We start from the raw sequence: 20673 nt of genomic DNA, 5'->3' as shown, positions 1-20673 counted from the left end.
CCAGTTTTATTTCTCCCGATAACAATGTCCTCCTGGGTAATCCCTGCCCGGAGATCCGAATGGGGGACTATTTATCTGTGGAATATTTTACCCAAGAGGACGCCATCATCATTTAACCATACAGTAAAGCTGCATGCCCTTGGGAAAAATAATGGCTGTAGTTTCCCCTTGCTTTCAGCCGTTAGCAGTACCAGCTCAGCAAGGCCGTTTTGGTTAGTGTTACAAGGCCAGATCAGTCAATCATCCAGACCATTGCCGCTGCAACTACTGAAAAGGCTGCTGCCCCTCTTCAGGAACCACACGTTTGTCTGGCCTCTCAACAGATACCCCTCCGTTGTGGTTGCACCTACGGTACGGCTATCTGTATCGCTGAGGCACGCAAGCCTCCCCACCAATGACAAGGTCCATGGTTCGGGGGGGAGGGGGGGGGGGGGTGTATGATTGATGATCATCTGGCGATAGGGCCTGAGTTCTTACTAAATCACATGATAACTGCAGCATATCATATGCACATTTCCTGATAGAAGACCTACCTTCACATCTGGAAGACGTGACTTTAAAGCAACGATGCAAATGTACCTGCAACATAATGGATCACTGATTCACTGTACCAGACAGGTACACCAGTATCTGAATAACACACTTCCTCAATGGTGGATTGGACGTGATGGTCCCATTAACTAGCCTGCCAGACCATCAAACCTAACCCCATTAGACTTCCATTATGGGTCTCATTAAAGGAGGATTTGTACGTTACGTAGGTGAATACGTGTGAAGAACTTGTCGCTCGGATCACCGATGCTGTTGCCCATATTAAAGCCTGCTGAGATGATGATTGATGTGCAACACAACACACCCTCCAGTACGTTGACAAGTGCATTCATATGGGTGTGGAACTTCTTGAACACCTCTTGTAGGATCGATTCAGTCATTTGTCTTGCCATTATTCTGTCCATCACAGTGTGAACGCAGCAAATCAGTCATTAATATTCACGTTTGTCATCATAGTCATTCATGGATGTGTGTGATCTTCAACCATCTCCAATTCCGTAATGTCTGAAATAATGACATATGTTCATAGGAATTTTTCAATTTGCCTCAAGTAGAATTACCTCACAAGTTACATGATATTCCCCCTGTATCACCCTCTATGTTAAGCTTCATGAACCAAAAAATAAATAGGAAAAGCGAACATATGAGGTGTAAAATTATTGGAATTTGTGAAACACTACAACGTACCGCCACTACTGAACAGTCCACAAGCCACATTGTTCCATTTAGAATTGGAAACTCTTCTGACCTTCATGAACTGCAATTTTAATTTATTACACAGCTGCATGGAAAAAGCAATTCCCATGGCCAGAAGAGGATTGAGAAAGAGGTATCTGATTTAAAAAAAGGTATGCAATATTTGGATTAAAAGCTGCCTTCATTGCTATTAATCCTTTTGTTATTAATGAAGGAATAAATAGCAACCAAGACTTGTTTTAATTCAAATTTTCTACATATTGTGGCTGTACCAGGCAGCCTAATGGAGTAGAAAACATTTTACAAACTATACACAAGTCATCCCCCCCATGAACCATGGACCTTGCCGTTGGTGGGGAGGCTTGCGTGCCTCAGCGATACATATAGCCATACCGTAGGTTCAACCACAACAGAGGGGTACCTGTTGAGAGGCCAGACAAACATGTGGTTTCTGAAGAGGGGCAGCAGCCTTTTCAGTAGTTGCAGGGGCAACAGTCTGGATGATTGACTGATCTGGCCTTGTAACACTAACCAAAACGGCCTTGCTGTGCTGGTGCTGCGAACGGCTGAAAGCAAGGGGAAACTACAGCCATCATTTTTCCCAAGGGCATGCAGCTTTACTGTATGGTTAAATGATGATGGCGTCCTCTTGGGTAAAATATTCCACAGATAAATAGTCCCCCATTCGGATCTCCGGGCAGGGATTACCCAGGAGGACATTGTTATCGGGAGAAATAAAACTGGTGTTCTATGGATCGGAGCATGGAATGTCAGATCCCTTACTCAGGCAGGTACGTTAGAAAATTTAAAAAGGGAAATGGAAAGGTTAAAGTTAGATATAGTGGGAATTAGTGAACTTCAGTGGCAGGAGGAACAAGATTTCTGGTCAGGTGAATCAAATAGGGGTAATGCAGGAGTAGGTTTAATAATGAATAGGGAAATAGGAATGCGGGTAAGCTACTACAACTAGCATAATGAACGCATTATTGTGGCGAAGATAGATACGAAGCCCATGCCTACCACAGTAGTACAAGTTTAAATGGCAACTAGCTCCGCAGTTGACAAAGAGATTGACGAAATGTATGATGAGATAAAAGATATTATTCAGATAGTGAAGGGAGACGAACATTTAATAGTCATGGGTGACTGGAATTCGATAATAGGAAAAGGTTTAATAATGAATTAAAAAAATAGGAGTGCGGGTAAGCTACTACAAACAGCATAGTGAACGCACTATTGTGGCCAAGATAGACACGAAACCCACGCTTACTACAGTAGTACAAGTTTATATGCCAACTAGCTCTGCAGATGATGCAGAAATTGATGAAATGTATGGTAAGATAAAAGAAATTATTCAGATAGTGAAGGGAGACAAAAATATAATAGTCGTGGGTGACTGGAATTCGGTAGTAGGAAAGGGAGAGAAGGAAAAGTAGTAGGTGAATATGGATTGGGGCTAAGAAATGAAAGAGGAAGCCGCCTGGTAGAATTTTGCACAGAGCACAACTTAATCATAGCTAACACTTGGTTCATAAATCATAAAAGAATGTTGTATACGTGGAAGAAGCCTGGAGATACTAAAAGGTATCAGATAGATTTTATAATGGTAAGGCAGAAATTTACGAACCAGGCTTTAAATTGTAAGACATTTCCAGGGGCAGATTTGGACTCTGGCCACAATCTATTGGTTATGAACTGTAGATTAAAACTGAAGAAACTGCAAAAATGTGGGAATTTAAGGAGATGGGACCTGGATAAACTGACTAAACCAGAGGTTGTACAGAGTTTCAGGGAGAGCATAAGGGAACAATTGACAGGAATGGGGGAAAGAAATACAGTAGAAGAAGAATGGGTAGTTTTGAGGGATGAAGTAGTGAAGGCAGCAGAGGATCAAGTAGGTAAAAAGACGAGGGCTAGTAGAAATCCTTGGGTAACAGAAGATATATTGAATTTAATTGATGAAAGGAGAAAATATAAAAATGCAGTAAATGAAGCAGGCAAAAAGGAATACAAACGTCTCAAAAATAATATCGACAGGAAATGCAAAATGGCTAAGCAGGGATGGCTGGAGGACAAATCTCACTAGGGGTAAGATAGATACTGCCTACAAGAAAATTAAAGAGACCTTTGGAGAAAAGAGAACCACTTTTATGAATATCAAGAACTCAGATGGAACCCAGTTCTAAGCAAAGAAGGGAAAGCAGAAAGGTGGAAGGAGTATGTAGAAGGTCTATACAAGGGTGAAGTACTTGAGGATAATATTATCAAAATCGAAGAGGATGTAGATGAAGATGAAATGGGAGACATGATACTCCATGAAGAGTTTGACAGAGCACTGAAAGACCTAAGTTGAAACAAGACCCCGGGAGTAGACAATATTCCATTAGAACTACTGACAGCCTTGGGAGAGCCAGTCCTGACAAAACTCTTCCATCTGGTGAGCAAGACGCATGAGACAGACGAAATACCCTCAGACTTCAAGAAGAATATAATAATTCCAATCCCAAAGAAAGCAGGTGTTGACAGACGTGAAAATTACCAAACTATCAGTTTAATAAGTCACGACTGCAAAATACTAAGGCGAATTCTTTACAGACAAATGGAGAAACTAGTAGAAGCCGACCTCGGGGAAGATCGGTTTGGTATCCGTAGAAATATTGGAACACGTGAGGCAATACTGACCCTATGACTTACCTTAGAAGATAGATTAAGGAAAGGCAAACCTACGTTTCTAGCATTTGTAGACTTAGAGATAGCTTTTGACAATGTTGACTGGAATACTCCCTTTAAAATCTGAAGGTGGCAGGGGTAAAATACAGGGAGCGAAAGGCTATTTACAATTTGTACAGAAACCAGATGGCAGTTATAAGAGTCGAGGGGCATGAAAGGGAAGCAGTGGTTGGGAAAGGAGTGAGACAGGGTTGTAGCCTCTCCCCGATGTTATTCAGTCTGTATATTGAGCAAGCAGTGAAGGAAATAAAAGAAAAATTCAGAGTAGGTATTAAAATCCATGGAGAAGAAATAAAAACTTTGAGGTTCGCTGTTGACATTGTAATTCTGTTAGAGACAGCAAAGGACTTGGAAGAGCAGTTGAACGGAATGGATAGTATCTTGGAAGGAGGATATAAGATGAACATCAACAAAAGCTAAACGAGGATAATGGAATGTAGTCGAATTAAGTTGGGTGATGCTGAGGGAATTGGATTAGGAAATGAGACACTTAAAGTAGTAAAGGAGTTTTGCTATTTGGGGAGCAAAATAACTGATGATGTTTGAAGTATAGAGGATATAAAATGTAGACTGGCAATGGCAAGGAAAGCATTTCTGAAGAAGAGAAATTTGTTAACATCGAGTATAGGTTTAAGTGTCAGGAAGTCGTTTCTGAAAGTATTTGTAGGGATTGTAGCCATGTATGGAAATGAAACATGGACGATAAATAGTTTTGACAAGAAGAGAATAGAAGCTTTCGAAATGTGGTGCTACAGAAGAATGCTGAAGATTAGATGGGTAGATCACATAACTAATGAGGAAGTATTGTAATGGATTGGGGAGAAGAGAAGTTTGTGGCACAACTTGACAAGAAGAAGGGATCGGTGGTAGGACATGTTTGAGGCATCAAGGAATCACCAATTTAGTATTGGAGCGCAGCGTGGAGGGTAAAAATCGTTGAGGGAGAACAAGAGATGAATACACTAAGCAGATTCAGAAGGATGTAGGTTGCAGTAGGTATTGGGAGATGAAGAAGCTTGCCCAGGATAGAGTAGCATGGAGAGCTGCATCAAACCAGTCTCAGGACTGAAGACCACAACAACAACATACAAGTCATTTTATGTCACTCATATTAGATGGAAAGCTGCCAGCAGCAGTTGTATCAGAATTGTACAATCCTAATTTTCTTGTTCAGTACACACAGAGGCATGGATTATGCACTGTAAATAATTATGTAGCATAATATCTAAAGCACATTTATTCTGTGGGAGCCCTCTCAATTTGTGTGTGTGACACAATAACAAATTAATTGCAGAATATATTAAAATCTGTATGTTTTCATAACTTAGGGTAAATGAAAAATAGTTCTGAATAGCACAAGGCAACAACTGTCAAAGTCTATTATATTGTTATCACAGCTAAGCTACGCAGAACATACCAGTGGTGCAGTAAAACTTGCACCACCTGCAGGTATTAAGCTACTATAGTTCAATTCTTTTATCTTGGCGGCTCGCGCATGCCCGCCCAGACACGGGAGATTGCTGCGTTGCCAGTTGCACACGACGCACGCGCCAAGAGAAGCAGCACCATAGTATAGCATAGTTCGCAAGCTTACGTTTAGGGGGGAGCGCGCAGTTCATGAAGTAATGCCACCACGGCCACATTAAGCCTTTCGCTGCTACAGAGACGTGCTCCCCGCATTCCGCGCTGTGCGAGCAGTGCAGTGATGACAAAATCGCGCACAGCGCGGAATGCGGGGAGCACGTGTCTGCAGCAGCGAAAGGGTTAATGAAGAGACAAAGCACTAGAAATTTCAAAAAATGCATTCAAACGAATAAAATTCGTGAAGTAAGACACTTCGATATTGTTTTTAAATTAAGAAAATGATAAGCACCGCACAAGGTTTGAACTCTACACCTTTCACTTACTAACCCAACGCCTTAACCGTTACGCTACCGCAACTCGTTCCACATTACGACACCATGAGGTATCTATCAGGTCACGCAAAATACTGACAAACACTTATGGTATGATTATGAATTACTCACACTTCGTCGAAGTACAGTAGGAAATAAACAATTACCGCTGTTCTTTATTGCGAAAAAGCGGTTCGTGAGAGTGATACAAACACCTTTCCTTGCTATCGCCTGAATTAGAAGACTTATTGCTTGTTTGGTTTAATTAATTAATAGAATATGAAGCAATTGGTATAAAGAATGCTTTTTCCAAACTTTCTATAAAAGAAAATCTGCTATCAAGACATTGCTTTTGTTCTATTACTTTATTTATGACTGAACGTTTCTAAAACTGAAGACACTCGTCCGTGCTCTGCTCTGCAGTCGAGATCTGGCAACGTCGTTCACTGTTCATTGGCTGAATGTGTTTTGTGACGTCAGATGCGCAGAACAAACCTAAACTCGGCCGCCAACATATACGACCCACACTTTAGGTGATGGAGAATAAAATGAGGGTTGATGCTGTGAGTGTAAGAGAATGCAATGGCATAGCTTACTTGATCTAATGATATAAAGGTATCATACTGAACTAACTTTGATAGAGAGCCTTGGAAGTCCGATATCATAAATAAATTTTTGCAGTAGTTTATTTTTATTTGTACACATACACCTTCAAATACTTCCTTCTGAAGCTGTGACTTGGCTGATCTATCAAGGTTATCCTTAGGCATTTCATAGCCCAGTTCAATAAGTGAAAGATTAGTCCTGCAAATGATAATACTCAACCACACTGAGCTTGTATCATGGACAAATATACATACAAGGAGAGGACGCCTATCCATCATTGCCGAATTCGTCCAAATTCGTGGTACATGTTGGGCGAGGTGAGACATAAAAGTGCCCCAAGTGGGAACTTCAGATGGCCAACTGTTTAGGAAATAAAAGGTTTTTGATATGGATCTATCACCCTGCGCACCTTATCGATTGTCACTGTGATACTGTGTTCAGGAAGTGATGTTTGGTTAAGCAGTAAGAGAACAGATTCATATTGAAAGGGTTGTCGGTTCGACTCTGGCCAGTGGCAAGTATTTTTGTGGTCCTTGGCAACGCGTACATTTCTGACGTCACAATTAACCGCACCATCATATAGGTTATTTTGCATTTCTATTTGCACATCATCAGCATGGGACGTCAGTCTTTCAAAAAAGCGCATTATCTTGCAAACTTGGAGTTGTCAACAGTCCATAAGGTGCAAACATGAATAATCATATACAGTGAGTTTATTTTGACCTCGGTGGTGCTGTCGGCACAAACACCCCTGACAATGCCAGGCTGAACGACAGGCAGATATACAGAGGTCGCTACCAGACAACAGATCACCACCATCATACATTCAGGTTCCGTGTACATACTGTGCTGCTGATTGTATACTGTGCTATGAGCACTGGACTCTTGCTCGTGGATACTTGTTGTGGTCATGGTGATTTTCATGCTTATTATGACGGTGCTTTGAACAGGTATCGCTGTTTGTGTTGTGAACTTTGCCATTGTCATATCCATTAATTGTCAGACAATGTCTTGTCTTGTATTGATTTACAGTAGTTAAGGGACAACACTAGCCGGGTAACTCGTTCACCTGCTTGCTCTTGACCAGGTAATGTTAATATTGCGAGATTAGTGTGTGAATATTCTGGGAATTATCGCAATCATTGCAGACAAAACAACTGTACCTGAGAACAATGGAGGAAAATACTGTGGAAAGATCGAAAATGTCAGACAAAAGTGAAAATCATAACATGCCTCGAACATCGGTAGATAAAGAAAAGAAGCCAGAAGATAATAGCCTCCACAGCGTTGCATCAGAGCGACGATTGAAGACTGTGCTGGATTTACGTGTACAGCATTTGATCGAAGAGGATCTGACCACATTAGGAAGTTCCACAGTAATAACCAAAGAACACATTCAAATGGCAAATAAAATACACCAGAAAATACTTGACATTTTGTCAGAATATACATTCTTGTGCGATCAAGAGTTGATTCGATGCGACGACATTTCCAAAGAATGTGAATATGCAGACATGAAGGGTGGCATTACATCAGGTGATGACTACGAATCCAATCTTAAAAAATGAAAGAAGATCCAGAATCTGTTCCACTGGATTACAAAATAATGATGGTTGATCTTGCAAAAACACGTCCAAAGTGGAAGTTGAAGAGTCTGCAAACAGAAGGTGCATCTCGCTTGAAGCATATGCAGGATTTGAAAATTTGGGAAGAACATATTAAACAGGGTGAAACTCGGAACAACAAATATCACATAATTTATTCCTGGTCATATGATCACTTCGTAGAAGCGTGGAGCTGTAACCAACAAGTCACTACTAGAAACTTGCAACAATGGGCATTTGCTGCTGTGATACAGTTTCCAGATAGGAAATTGAAAGCTTCAGGAACTTGGGTCAAGGGGTTTAAAGAAAGACATAAAATTGAACAGAGAAAGGTTACAAAATTTGTATCGGGAAGAGAGACTGCTACTACTGAGGAAACACCTGCTGTGGCAGAGAATTTTCGTCACCAGACTCGAGCTCTTATCCCCAACTACAACTACTTTGTTATCTACACCAATCAGGCAGGTAAACCAGATGTTTTATTTGTCTATGTTGATTTACATACACTCTGCACTGTCATGTATAATAGGTTTACATTTGTATCTACTCTTTCCAGGCTGCCAGCATCAGTCGACATATGACCGAACCCTAGAACACCAAGGGTCAAAAGAGGTGTGTGTGTGAAATGAAAGGATATGAACAAAGTAACACACTCCTATACAGCACAATATGCTATGAGCCATTAAGGAAAACTATTACCACATGTTTACATTGGCTACAGGAGAGTACTGGCCCTTTTGGACTGAGTATTAAAAAATTAGTAGGTGTGTATGCAGCAAAATATACGAATGTTATAATCACTTCTTCAAAATCCGGTAAACTGACAACAGACTTGCACAAAAAATATTCAACTGATGTGATGAAGCCCTACATAGAAGAGAATAAATGTCTTGACTTGTGGGAAGAACAAAGAAGTCCACAAATCTACAACGAACTGTTCCAAGATGAATACAGATTGCCAACGTGCAGTACCAAAGCAATTCCCCCCAAATGTACGCCACTAGTGCAATCCTGCGATGTATATTTTTATCATCAGGTAAAAAAAATCTAATAAAAAAAATATCAAAACTGCACTTACCTCGTTGACGAAGAAGAAGAAATCACATCCTGAGAATCTTGCATCAAACTACATTCCATTGTAGATCACCAGCTATCCTCGCACGTATTCAATGACATACTGTATTATGTGTGGTTCACTGCTGGACTGTGCAATGAAAGAAGCTGTTTTCAGAATGTCACTCAAGTTTGTTTTTCAGTGGACACATTAAAAAAAGCTATGTCACTGTTAAAATGCAGTGTTTATACGGTGCACAAGAGGTGGTCAAAATTATTGCTTCCTGTTTTTTTTTTTTGTCAACCACAATTCCTTTTTAAATTTTTGCAGTTCTGCATTTCATCTTATGCCTATACTTTTTGTGTTTATATGAATTAATAAAATAACATATATGATGTGGTTAATTATGATGTTACTAGTGTACACATTGCCAAGGTGGACAAAAATATTTGCCACTGGTTGGAGTCAAACCTGCAATCCTTTCAATGTGAATCTGATCTCTTACCGCTGAGCTGAACACCACTTCCTAAACACAGTGTCACAGGGACAATTGATAAGGCACACATGTTGACAGATCTGTGTCAAAATTCCTTTTATTTCCTAAATGCTTGGCCATCTGGAATTTCCACTTGGGGCACTTTCATGTCTCACCATACCCTACATGTACCATGAATGTAGACAAATTCGGAGATGACTAGTAGGCGTCCTCTCCTTGTCAGCTGTTGTGACCCACAAACCTTCTTTCCAAAAGTTTACCATATTGAAAGAAGCTTTGAAAGAAAAATATTTAATTTTATATTGATAAGTAGCTATAACTTCCCACTGATTAGTTCAGGTATTGAGTTGTTGACAGGAATGTAAACAAGACTGGAATTATTGCTAAGCTCTCGGACAAAGCCTTCCTCAGAGAAAACTGATGAAAACACAAAAAAATGTGTGCACACAACTACCACTACCACTACACACTCATGACAACCTCTGCCATAAGCCTCCCCAAAAGAGCCACAATCAAAGATGACATCACTGAGTCATTCACGAAGCTTAAAAATACTTATTACATGATAGTCATCACTCCAAGAAATCTATACTAGTTCTGATATTTCCTTCTCATGACTACTTCCAGTATCATCATCTTAACTCTCTCCATTAAATTCTTATCTTGCACCTTATGATCTGTACTGGCAGACTGGTTCAGAACTTGTTAGTATGCCTGTATGCTTCTGCCCACAGTCTCCAACGTACTGGAGCAATTGGAGGTATCTAGATTTGCAGCGTCTCTTGTTTTTCACTGGTTAGAAAGACTTGACTATAATCCTTTCATCTGATCTAGCCCTGCTGCAAACTGCAGCACAAAACTGTGCTAAATGTATTTATGCTACTGGAAAATAAGCACAAAATTTAAATATTAACTCCTCTCTTGTTCCAGAGTTGTGTAGCATTTCTGTATGACTCAATAAATGCTAAAAAGTATATTTTTGAGGAAATGCATGTTTTTATATTTCATACTGAAATATTAACAGTATTAGGAAAGGATAGATTGCTACTCACCAAAAGATGACACTCTGAATCACAGACAGGCACAATAAAAGGCTTTTACATATATGGTTTCAGCCAAAATCTTCTTCCGAAAAGAGAAATGCACACACATTCACAAGAGCAGCCACACCTCACACACATAAGACTTCTACCACCATCCATATTGCAACACACACGTGTTGAACAGAGAGAATAATCCAGAGCTAGACAGGGTTGAATTGGGGAGAGGAGGGTATGGGAGGGCAAAAGGAATTGGCACTGCCCAGCTGAGCACGCAGGGACTAGAGGTACCACCACTGGTACAGCATCAGAAGGCTGTGAAGGTGGAGAAGGGAAATGGGGAGCAGGAGGGAGATAATCGGAGAAGGGGAAAAGATTGGTGGATGGGTTGGAAGAGAGCAGCACACACTGAGGGCAAGGGAAGGTGAATTGTGAGGAGATGATAGGACAGAGAAGGCAGAAACACTTGGGTATGGGGACAGTAGGTTACTGTTGGTTGAGGCCAGAATGGTTTTGGGAGCAGGGAATGTGTTATAAGGACAACACTCATCTGCACAGTTCAGAAAAGCTGGTGGTGTAGGGGAAGATCCAGATGGCCAGGGTTGTGAAGCAACCACTGAAATAAAATATGTTATGAGTAGCTGTATGTTGTGCAACAGGGTGGTCCACTTTGCTCTTGGCCACACTTTGTCCAGTGTCCATTCATCCTGGTGGACAGCTAGTTAGTAGTTACACCAATAGAGAAAGCTGAACAGTGATTGCAGCAGAGCTGCTATGTAGTATGGTTGCTTTTAGAAGGGGCCTGGTCTCTGATGGGGTAGGATAAGCCATGACAGGACTGGAATAGGAAGTACTGGGTGGGAGGATTGGGCAGGTCTTGCACCTGGGTCTTCCACAGAGTATGATCCTTTTGACAAAGGGTTGGTGTTAGGGATGGACTAGGATGTGGTGCACATGCGCAAACGCGACCCACACACAAGACTGGAGTCTCAGGCAGCAGGTTAGACTGTGGGCAGGAATGAGCGCAGGAGGAGGGAGTTGCGGAAAAGGAGAGAAAGAAAAAGACTGGGTGTGGTGGTGGAATGTCGGCTGTGTAGTGCTGGAATGGGAACAGGGAAGGGGCTGGATGGGTGAGGACAGTGACTAACAAAGGTTGAGGCCAGGAGGGTTATGGGGGCATAGGATGTATTGCAGGGAAAGTTCACATCTGTGCAATTCAGAAAATCTGGTGTTGGTAGGAAGGATCCATATGGCACAGCTGTGAAGCAGTCATTGAGGTGAAGAATGTCATGTTTGGCAGCATGCTCAGCAACAGGGTGGTCCTCTTGTTTCTTGGCCACAGTTCGTTGGTGGCCATTCATGCAGACAGACAGCTTGTTGGTTGTCATGCCTACATAGAATGCATCACAGTGGTTCCAGTTTAGCTTGTAGATCACATGACTGATTTCACAGTTAGCCCTGCCTTTGATGGGATAGGTGATGTTAGTGACTGGACTGGAGTAGGTGGTGGTGGTGGGAGGATGTATGGGACAGGTCTTGCATCTAGGTCTATTACAGGAATATGAGCCATGAGGTAAGGGACTGGGAGCAGGGGTTGTGTAAGGATGGACGAGTATATTGTGTAGTTTCGGTGGACGGCGGAATACCACTGTGGGAGGGGTAGCAAGGATATTGGGTTGGACATTTCTCACTTCAGAGCACGACGAGAGGTAATCAAAACCCTGGCAGAGAATGTAATTCAGTTGCTCCAGTCCTGGGTAGTACTGAGTTATGAGGGGAATGCTCCTCTGTCACCAGATGGTGGGACTTCGGGAGATGGTGGGAGATTGGAAAGATAAGGCACAGGAGATTTGTTTGTGTACAAGGTTGGGAGGATAGTTACGGTCAGTGAGGGCTTCAATGAGACCCTTGGTATATTTTGAGAGCGACTGCTCGTCACTGCCAATGCAACGATGACGGGTTGCTAGGCTGTACAGAAGGGACTTTTTGGTATGGAATTGATGGCAGCTATCGAAGTGGAGGTATTGCTGGTGGTTGGTAGGTTTGATATGTATGAGGTACTGATTTAGCCGTCTTTGAGGTGGAGATCAACATCTAGGAAGGTGATTTGTTGGGTTGAGTAGGACCAGATGAATCAAATGGGGGAGAGGTTCTGGAGGAATGTGGGTAGGGTGCCCTCACCTTTGATCCAGATAGCAAAGATGTCACAATGAATCTGAACCAGGTGAGGGGTTTAGTATTCTGGGTTTCTAGGTAGGATTCCTCTAGATGGCCCATGGATAGGTCGGTATAGGATAAAAGTGGTATTCCTGATTTAGGGTGTTGCTCAGAGCATTAGAAGAATATGTGGAATGGCACATAAAATCTCTTTTCAGGCTAATTTTGGTGGTGGTGGTGACTGTCTGTGAAGGCTTTAGTATGAGCTTCAGCACACTGGTTAACAGATTGCTAGTCACCATAGATGTGCCATCTGTGGGTGACCAGACTATATGGGAGAGAATATGTAGTGTGGAAGGGGTAGCAGCTATCGATATGCAGGTACTATTGATGATTTATGGGCTTATTACAGAGGTTTCCAGGGAACCATCAAAGAGTTGGAGGTCAGTGTCCAGAAAGGAACATACTGGCATGAGGAAGAGAAAGAAGCTGTGGAGGGATGAGGATAGTGTGTGTCTTGATGCTGAGTGCAAATGATAAAGATATCATCAGGGGCACAGGAGGATACAACTTAGGTGCTTATGGCTATATTACAGATTTGTTTCTGTTCCTTCCCTTCATAGGAGAAGTATTTGTAAATAAGGATGTAGTTAGTCAGTTTTGTAAGAAATGAGAGGGTAGGTTTGTAACTGATAAAGAATGTGGAAATGTTAGTGTTCAATGGTGAAAAGACCTTGAGCATAGGGGATGTTGGTGTGTAGGGAGGTGATGTGAACAGTGATGAGTAGGGATCCTGGTTATAAGGGCTGGGGATGGTTGAGATAGTGGAGGAAGTGCTTTGTGTTTTTGATAAGGGAGGCTAGAATGCAGGAAATGTGTTTGAGGTGTTGGTGAATGAGAACTAAGATTCTTAAGGTGATGAGCACCAAACTAGTATAAATTACGCTTGTAGTAACTCTTACTCCTTTAGTCTGAACTGCTTTAGTAAACTACTTCTGTAGTAATATGCCGGTTATCTTTTTAGTATTTTGGAGAGCTCAATTTCTTATTACTAAAGAAGTCATTTCTGCACACTGCTGGCACGTGCATTACATTCCCTCTTAGAAGATACTGATTGTCGGTAGACATTATTGCATCACCTTTTGCATAATTTACGTTCATCGCTACAGTTTTAGATGGATGAATCTATTGTTAACCCCACCATCTACAGCTATAACATCCATTGTTGGTTGGTGACATGCATTAATTTAAGTGACAGCTTGAGATACGAGCTAGCAGCAACATGGTGATAGCCAAGAAATGTTCAAAAAACATGCTAGAAAATGAAAAAGAGCAGTTTGCTGAAATAATGAAAAAGTACATAACAAAAGTACTATTGAATCTAAAAAGCATGATGTCAACATGCTAATAAGGAAAAAGGACGCTTGGGAAAAAGTACATGTTGAATACAGTACAGCTTATACACAAAGATCACTAGATTAGCTTAAAGTAATTTGGAAGAACATGAAAGCAAAAGCAAAGAAAATGAAAGCTAAATGTAATTGAGAACAATTTCAAACTGGTGGTGGAGTAGGTGAGATGAAGATTGATGATATAAGCCAAATTGTTGTTGATATAATCCCATAAGTTTTCAAGGGCATAGCTGTAGTCAACAACAATGACACATCTGAAGATAGTGTGATACTTTCAAGTAACTTTGATGATGATAACTGTTTTGAAAGGAACAATGAAACTGCTGAAGGTGGAACTTTATCCCATAGTCATGAACCTCAGCCTGCAATCTCTGGTGGAAGCTTATCAGAAGATGCATCGAGCACAAGAGGCAGAGAACATGCAGTTGTAATGAAGAACTGAGAGTTGCTGAAAAAAGCAGATGAGCTTCATTCCTTAAAAATGCATTTAATACGAGATTTTACTAACAGATGGACAGAGAAATCATGGCAGAAGAGCATAACCTTAAAATGGAAATTATGAAAAAGTTCAAGAACGTAATGGAGCAAACTTTAGGTTCCATTTCTTCAGCCAATGTGCTGAGTAATTTGGGTTTTTGTGAATGAATACAAAAATATTCATGTGTATAAGAAATAATCGAAATATTGTATGACTTTGTATACTCAATTAAGAAATAAAGTGTGAAGGTTAATCACCTATATAAAAAAATAAAAATTAAAAAAAAACATAACTGTAAAGTTACACATAAATAAAATGAGTCACTTTTCACTGCAGTAGTGACAATCCGGTGGCAGGTACAATGTGATGTCATTCACCTCCATAGCATCAGGGTGAAACACATCTCTAACATCTGTTCCAAAGCTGTGGAGAACTGCAGCAGCCACAATAGCATTCCAACATGTGTTTGGTTTAAATCACATTGTTTTAGTGATAATTTGAAAACATTTCTTCCAAACACCGAACACTCGCTCTTCTACACACCTGGTAGCAGTATGGGCTCTATTGTAGCACCATTCAGCTCCTGTGTGAGCTCGGAACACAGGCATCATAAGATGTCTGGAGAGAGCATGTCTACTATCTCCAACGAGCAACCCGTCGTATTGTCCATTTTCAAATTTTGCAGCAACTCTACTATTGTCCCAAATGCAAGCATCGTGTGTGGAACCCAGCTAACGGCTTACCATGTTCAAAGCGTCACATTGGCATCACAGATAAAATATGTATTGATAGAAAAGAAATTCTTGTGATTTCTGTATAATTCTTCTTGTGCTCCAGAAGGGCAAAGTATGGGTATGTGTACACATTCTATGGTTCCTATGACATTTGGGAATCCACTAGTTTGATAGAAATCCCTTTTGTTCTTTGATTTATTTTCTTGGCTCTGTGGCACGCACACATACAGTGGCTTTAAGGCAATTCAACTATTTATCACACTGTTAGAAGCTCTTCCAGCAGTAGTATGATGGATATTAATGAGATACCCTGCTACGATTTGGTAAATACCTGTGTGAAAGATTTGCAGTCCACAAAGGTGTTGCAGCCTACGAGACAAAGCACAGTTCACGACAGAATTATGCTGCAGTAACGGCTCCAGCATAACAAGTAGCAACTCAAAAGATTCCTTACAAAACCCAAACCACTCTTTGAAATCACCATCACTGTACATCGCAAATGGGTCTATTCTCTCCATCACAACCCTCATTCGTGGGATGTTCACCTCTTTCTCCATCTCCATATATTCTTCATAGTCCAGGTAATCCATAGAATTCAACACTTAAAACACAGAAGTCAAAGATCGCACTTTGCTGTCTTACTTTACTCCTACAACTGCCTAGGAGTAAATTTTGGCCTTATTTCCTCCTCAAGTTACTAACGTAGTAGCATGCTCTTCAATGGTGCTCTCCACCAGTAATGGAGTAAATCAATTTACTTCAGAAGTAAACGAAAATTTTCTCCTGGGAGTAATTTGCTCCTTTAGTTCAGTACTATTGACAGGATGTGTGGTATAGTCAATGCCCACACCGTGGCGCCTGCAGCTGCGTGGCCACGGTCTTTACGTCATACAGCCAACGGCCAGCGTGCCCCGCTTATGCTCAACTCTGCACAGCTGTATAGCGCACGCACGGGCCTCACACACTGAGTGCCTCCGCACTGCCATGGCAACCTCGGCCGCCGTCCTCCCGAGAGATAGTTACGTGAGGCCGCGCCACCAATCATAACAGGACACGACAAGCGGACTCGGTTATGGCGGGCATATACCTCCGCCACTCGCCCTATATAGCCGCATACGCCACCACGCCTGGCAGTCTCATGTTGGGCTACCTACTTGCTACGTAGACGTCACACTCATGAATGGCGCTACACTGTGCTACGACTGTTCATGATACCGGACTTGGACTCTGCAGCCCAGTCGCTGTTCTTGATCAAGCGCCAAGTTGTGTTAGTATTGTGGAACTGTTGGTAATAAACAGAATTTGGAACTCACACCAATCGTTATTTGTGGTTTCTCCAATTACGGATACAACAGACTGTCACCAATTTCCTCTCTCTTAGTACTTACTACTTTACTTTCACTTAATCCTGGGTGGTGGTCGCCACCCTTACTATGGGAGTACAGTAACCAACTACAATGAGGCATCCAGGATGGTTAGATATATGGTGTTTAGATAGTTTGGGTATGGAGGGACAAGGATTTGAGGGGGAATCTATGGTAGGGGCCAGAGGATGTTAGTAGAAACTGGAAGCTATGTTGGAAACCAGGAAAGAGATCACTATCTCAGGACTTATAGCTGGAGGAGTCATACAGGTGATGGACACCTTCTGTGAAGTAATTGCCAAGTTTATCACAGCAGTAGTGGAGCCTTTGTCTACAGAGAGGATGATTGAATCAAGATTTGTCTTAATGATTCAAATGGATTTTCTTTCCTCTGTTGTGAGGTTTATGTTATTGAGAAGAAAGGGAGGCGGAATCTATGTTAGAAGTAAGGAATTCCTGGAAGATAATGAGGGGTTGGTTATGCAGGAGAGGGAGCAGGTCATAGTTGGACAAATGTGTGGATTGGAAAAGGCAATATACAGTGTTGAATTCTTGTTAACTACGGTCAGGCAGGTTAGCAGCAAAAAAGTGTTTCCACTGTAGGGATCAACAGAAGAAGAGCAGGTCACAGAAAAGTCCAGCATGAGTGAATGTGGGTGTGGGCTTGAAGCTGAGACATTTGGATAGGACTGAAACTTCTGCAGGTTTGAGGTTTTTGGTCAATAGATTTACAACAATAGTTTGCTTTTGTTTCAGTTCTGGTTTTTGAGGGATAGGGGGGGGGGGGGGGGAGTTTTGAGTTTTGGAGGATGTGGCAGATGAAGAAGGGTCAGCAGGGCAGAGTCTGGTAGCTATAAGAGAATTCAGTGTGTGTGTGAGGGGGTGGGGGGGTTGGATACCATAGTTTGTGTTGGGCAATGGTTTTCTGATGTAGGAGGCGGATGTTGGAAACTTTCAGAGAAGGTGTCTGGAATGTGGGGTAAGGGCTTTAACTTGGGACATGTAGCTAGTTGGGTCTGCACAAGACCTGTATTTTACAGAGGGAGCAGAGGAGGTTCCAAAATACCTGTGTCATGGAGATTTGTTTCCATAGTATTAGCTTGGTAAGGGGTAGTGACTGGTGGAGTATGAAGATCCAGGTCATTGTGAAAGAGCTCAGATGGAAACCCATTTCTAAGCAAAGAAGGGAAAGCAGAAAGGTGGAAGGAGTATATAGCGGCCGATGTACTTGAGGACAATATTATGGAAACAGAAGAGGATGTAGATGTAAATGAAGATGAAATGGGATATATGATACTGCGTGAAGAGTTTGACAGAGAAAGCTTTTGACAATGTTGACTGGAATACTCTCTTTCATATTCTGAAGGTGGCAGGGGTAAAATACATGGAGCGAAGGGCTATTTACAATTTGTACAGAAACCAGATGGCAGTTATAAGAGTCGAGGGGCATGAAAGGTGAGCAGTGGTTGGGAAGGGAGTGAGACAGGGTTGTAGCTTATTCCCTATGTTATTCAATCTGTAATTTGAACAAGCAGTAAGGGAAAATAAGAAAAAAATCAGTGTAGGAATTTAAATCCATGGAGAAGAAATAAAAACTTTAAGGTTCGCTAATGACATTGTAATTCTGTCAGAGACAGCAAAGGACGTGGAAGAGCAGTTAAACAGAATGGACAGTGTCTTGAAAGGAGGATATAAGATGAACATCAACAAAAGCAAAACGAGGTTAATGAAATGTAGTCGAATTAAATCGAGTCATGCTGAGGGAATTAGATTAGAAAATGAGACAGTTAAAGTAGTAAATGAGTTTTGCTATTTGGGGGACAAAATAACTGATGATGTTTGAAGTAGAGAGGATATAAAATGTTGACTGGCAATGGCAAGGAAAGCATTTCGGAAGAAGAGAAATTTGTTAACATCGAGTATAGATTTAAGTGTCAGGAAGTCATTTCTGAAAGTATTTGTATGGAGTGTAGCTATGTATGGGAGTGAAACGTGGACGATAAATAGTTTAGACAAGAAGAGAATAGAAGCTTTCAAAATGTGGTGCTACAGAAGAATGCTGAAGATTAAACTGGTAGATAAGGAGGAGGTATTGAATAGAATTGGGGAGAAGAGAAATTTGTGACACAACTTGACTAGAAGAAGGGATCAGTTGATGGGACATGTTCTGAGCCATCAAGGGATCAGCAATATAGTATTGGAGGGCAGCATGGAGGGTAAAAACCATAGAGGGAGACCAAGAGATGAATACACTAAACAGATTAAGAAGGATGTAGGTTGCAGTAGGCACTGGGAGAAGAAGGAGCTTACACGGGATAGAGTAGCATGGAGAGCTGCATCAGACCAGTCTCTGGACTGAAGACCACAACAACAACAACAACACAAATATCACATGAAATAATGACAGGACCAATGTATGGGAGAGGGTGCATAGGTTAGATGATAAACTGAGGTAATTTGCTATTTCAATAATGTTGAACTGTTATAAGATAGTTGGATTGGTAGGTGGATATGTACGCTGTGGCCTAGTGACTGCAGTTAGTACTACAGAGTTCCACAGAAGTCCAGCAAAGATAGGTGAAAAGAAAACTGTAGGGAGAGTTTCCTTATTAGTGGGAAAACAGAAGAAAAACTATAAGACTTTGCTATCCAAACAAAGAACAGTGGTTCAGCAATAACAAGCTAATTACAAACAAAGAAAAGACAGTAGCACTGAAATTCTACAGTGTAAAAGGAAGGCACCACCCAAGCATACAAATGGAACTAAGGGACAGAGCTCTTGAAAGTGCTGACAACACAAATTTTCTGGGACTCTGGCTCCAGAACAACACAAAGTGGGAGGTACACATTGAATATCTGCAAAGAAAACTAAGTAAAACCTGCTACATGATGAGGATCTTAAAAAGTTAATGCAGCTAAGCCAGCCTGTTAAATGTATACTACTCCTAAGTGCATTCTGTAATTAAATATGGTGTAATCTTCTGGGGCAATGCAACAGGATGCAAGAGAGAATATTAAGAATTATTGAAGGGGTAAACAATAGGAAATCATGCAGACCCATATTCAAAAATATATCAACTCTTCCTTGCATTTTTATCTACGAAATGTCAGTTTTCATAATACAATATATTGATAGATACCCAGATGTCTTATGAAAAAATGAAGATATACATGCATACAATGCAAGACAAAAATTTGATCTTCATGAGAAAGAGCTGAGTACATCATTGTGCCAGAAAGGCACTCTACATATCGTGATAAAAATTCGCAATAATCTGCCTAACCAAATTGAATAAGGAAGTAAACTCAGTAGTTTTAAGGCTGAACTAAAGGCATATTTAATTGATCATTCCTTTTACAGTCTGACAGAGTACCTAGAATCCGAACAACAAAAATAAATATGCATTATGAATATTCTACTTTGTTTGTTGATAGAAAAAAATACTGAACACCAGGCAGCAACAAAAACATGACATGAGATAAAGGACAGAAGGGACCCATGTGGTAACAAGTATGGCGGTGGAAAATCTATTGTGCAATATAAATACCATTTTATTCAGTTAGGGCATAAGACTGTAGCATTTTTCCAGAAGTTTAATAAAAACAAAGGATGCACTTAACAGAGACTTTAGTCATCAATAACATATTCTCGTGCACTATTTATAACAGTCTGCCAATTCTGGGGTACCTTTTCGATTCCACATCTGTAGTACTCATGTGGTATTGAGGAGAACACATCGACCCATGTTTGGAGTGCATTTTCATCTGGAAAGGAAGTTCCTTGAAGGTTGTTCAATAGAGACTAGAAAAGGTGAAAATCTGATGGCACAAGATCAGGTTAATAAGATGGGTGTG

General features: G+C 41.1%; 2 protein-coding genes across 2 annotated transcripts in view; both read left to right on the top strand.

Moving 5' to 3' along the window:
* The window catches only part of LOC124622445 (protein broad-minded-like), a 286578-nt gene that overhangs the window by 27360 nt on the left and 238545 nt on the right, over nucleotides 1-20673 (top strand). The window lies entirely within an intron of this gene.
* Nucleotides 6312-9398, top strand: LOC124622446. The gene is made up of 2 exons (XM_047148145.1): nucleotides 6312-8548; nucleotides 8640-9398. Exons 1-2 carry the CDS (start codon nucleotides 8044-8046, stop codon nucleotides 8705-8707), a joined length of 573 nt encoding a protein of 190 aa, XP_047004101.1. The 5' UTR covers nucleotides 6312-8043; the 3' UTR covers nucleotides 8708-9398.

The sequence above is a fragment of the Schistocerca americana genome, chromosome 7 (genome assembly GCF_021461395.2).
Source record: "Schistocerca americana isolate TAMUIC-IGC-003095 chromosome 7, iqSchAmer2.1, whole genome shotgun sequence".
In the NCBI taxonomy this organism is placed as follows: Eukaryota; Metazoa; Arthropoda; class Insecta; order Orthoptera; family Acrididae; genus Schistocerca; species Schistocerca americana.
The sequence above is the reverse complement of the archived record's forward strand: the minus strand, read 5'-3'. Positions and strand labels throughout refer to the sequence as shown.

Excerpts from the sequence above, each read along its gene's own strand:
- LOC124622446 (XM_047148145.1), top strand. The coding sequence starts at position 8,044 with ATGAAAGAAGATCCAGAATCTGTTCCACTGGATTACAAAATAATGATG. Across the intron at positions 8,549-8,639 it reads TATCTACACCAATCAGGCAG|GCTGCCAGCATCAGTCGACA; the intron begins GTAAACCAGATG and ends TACTCTTTCCAG.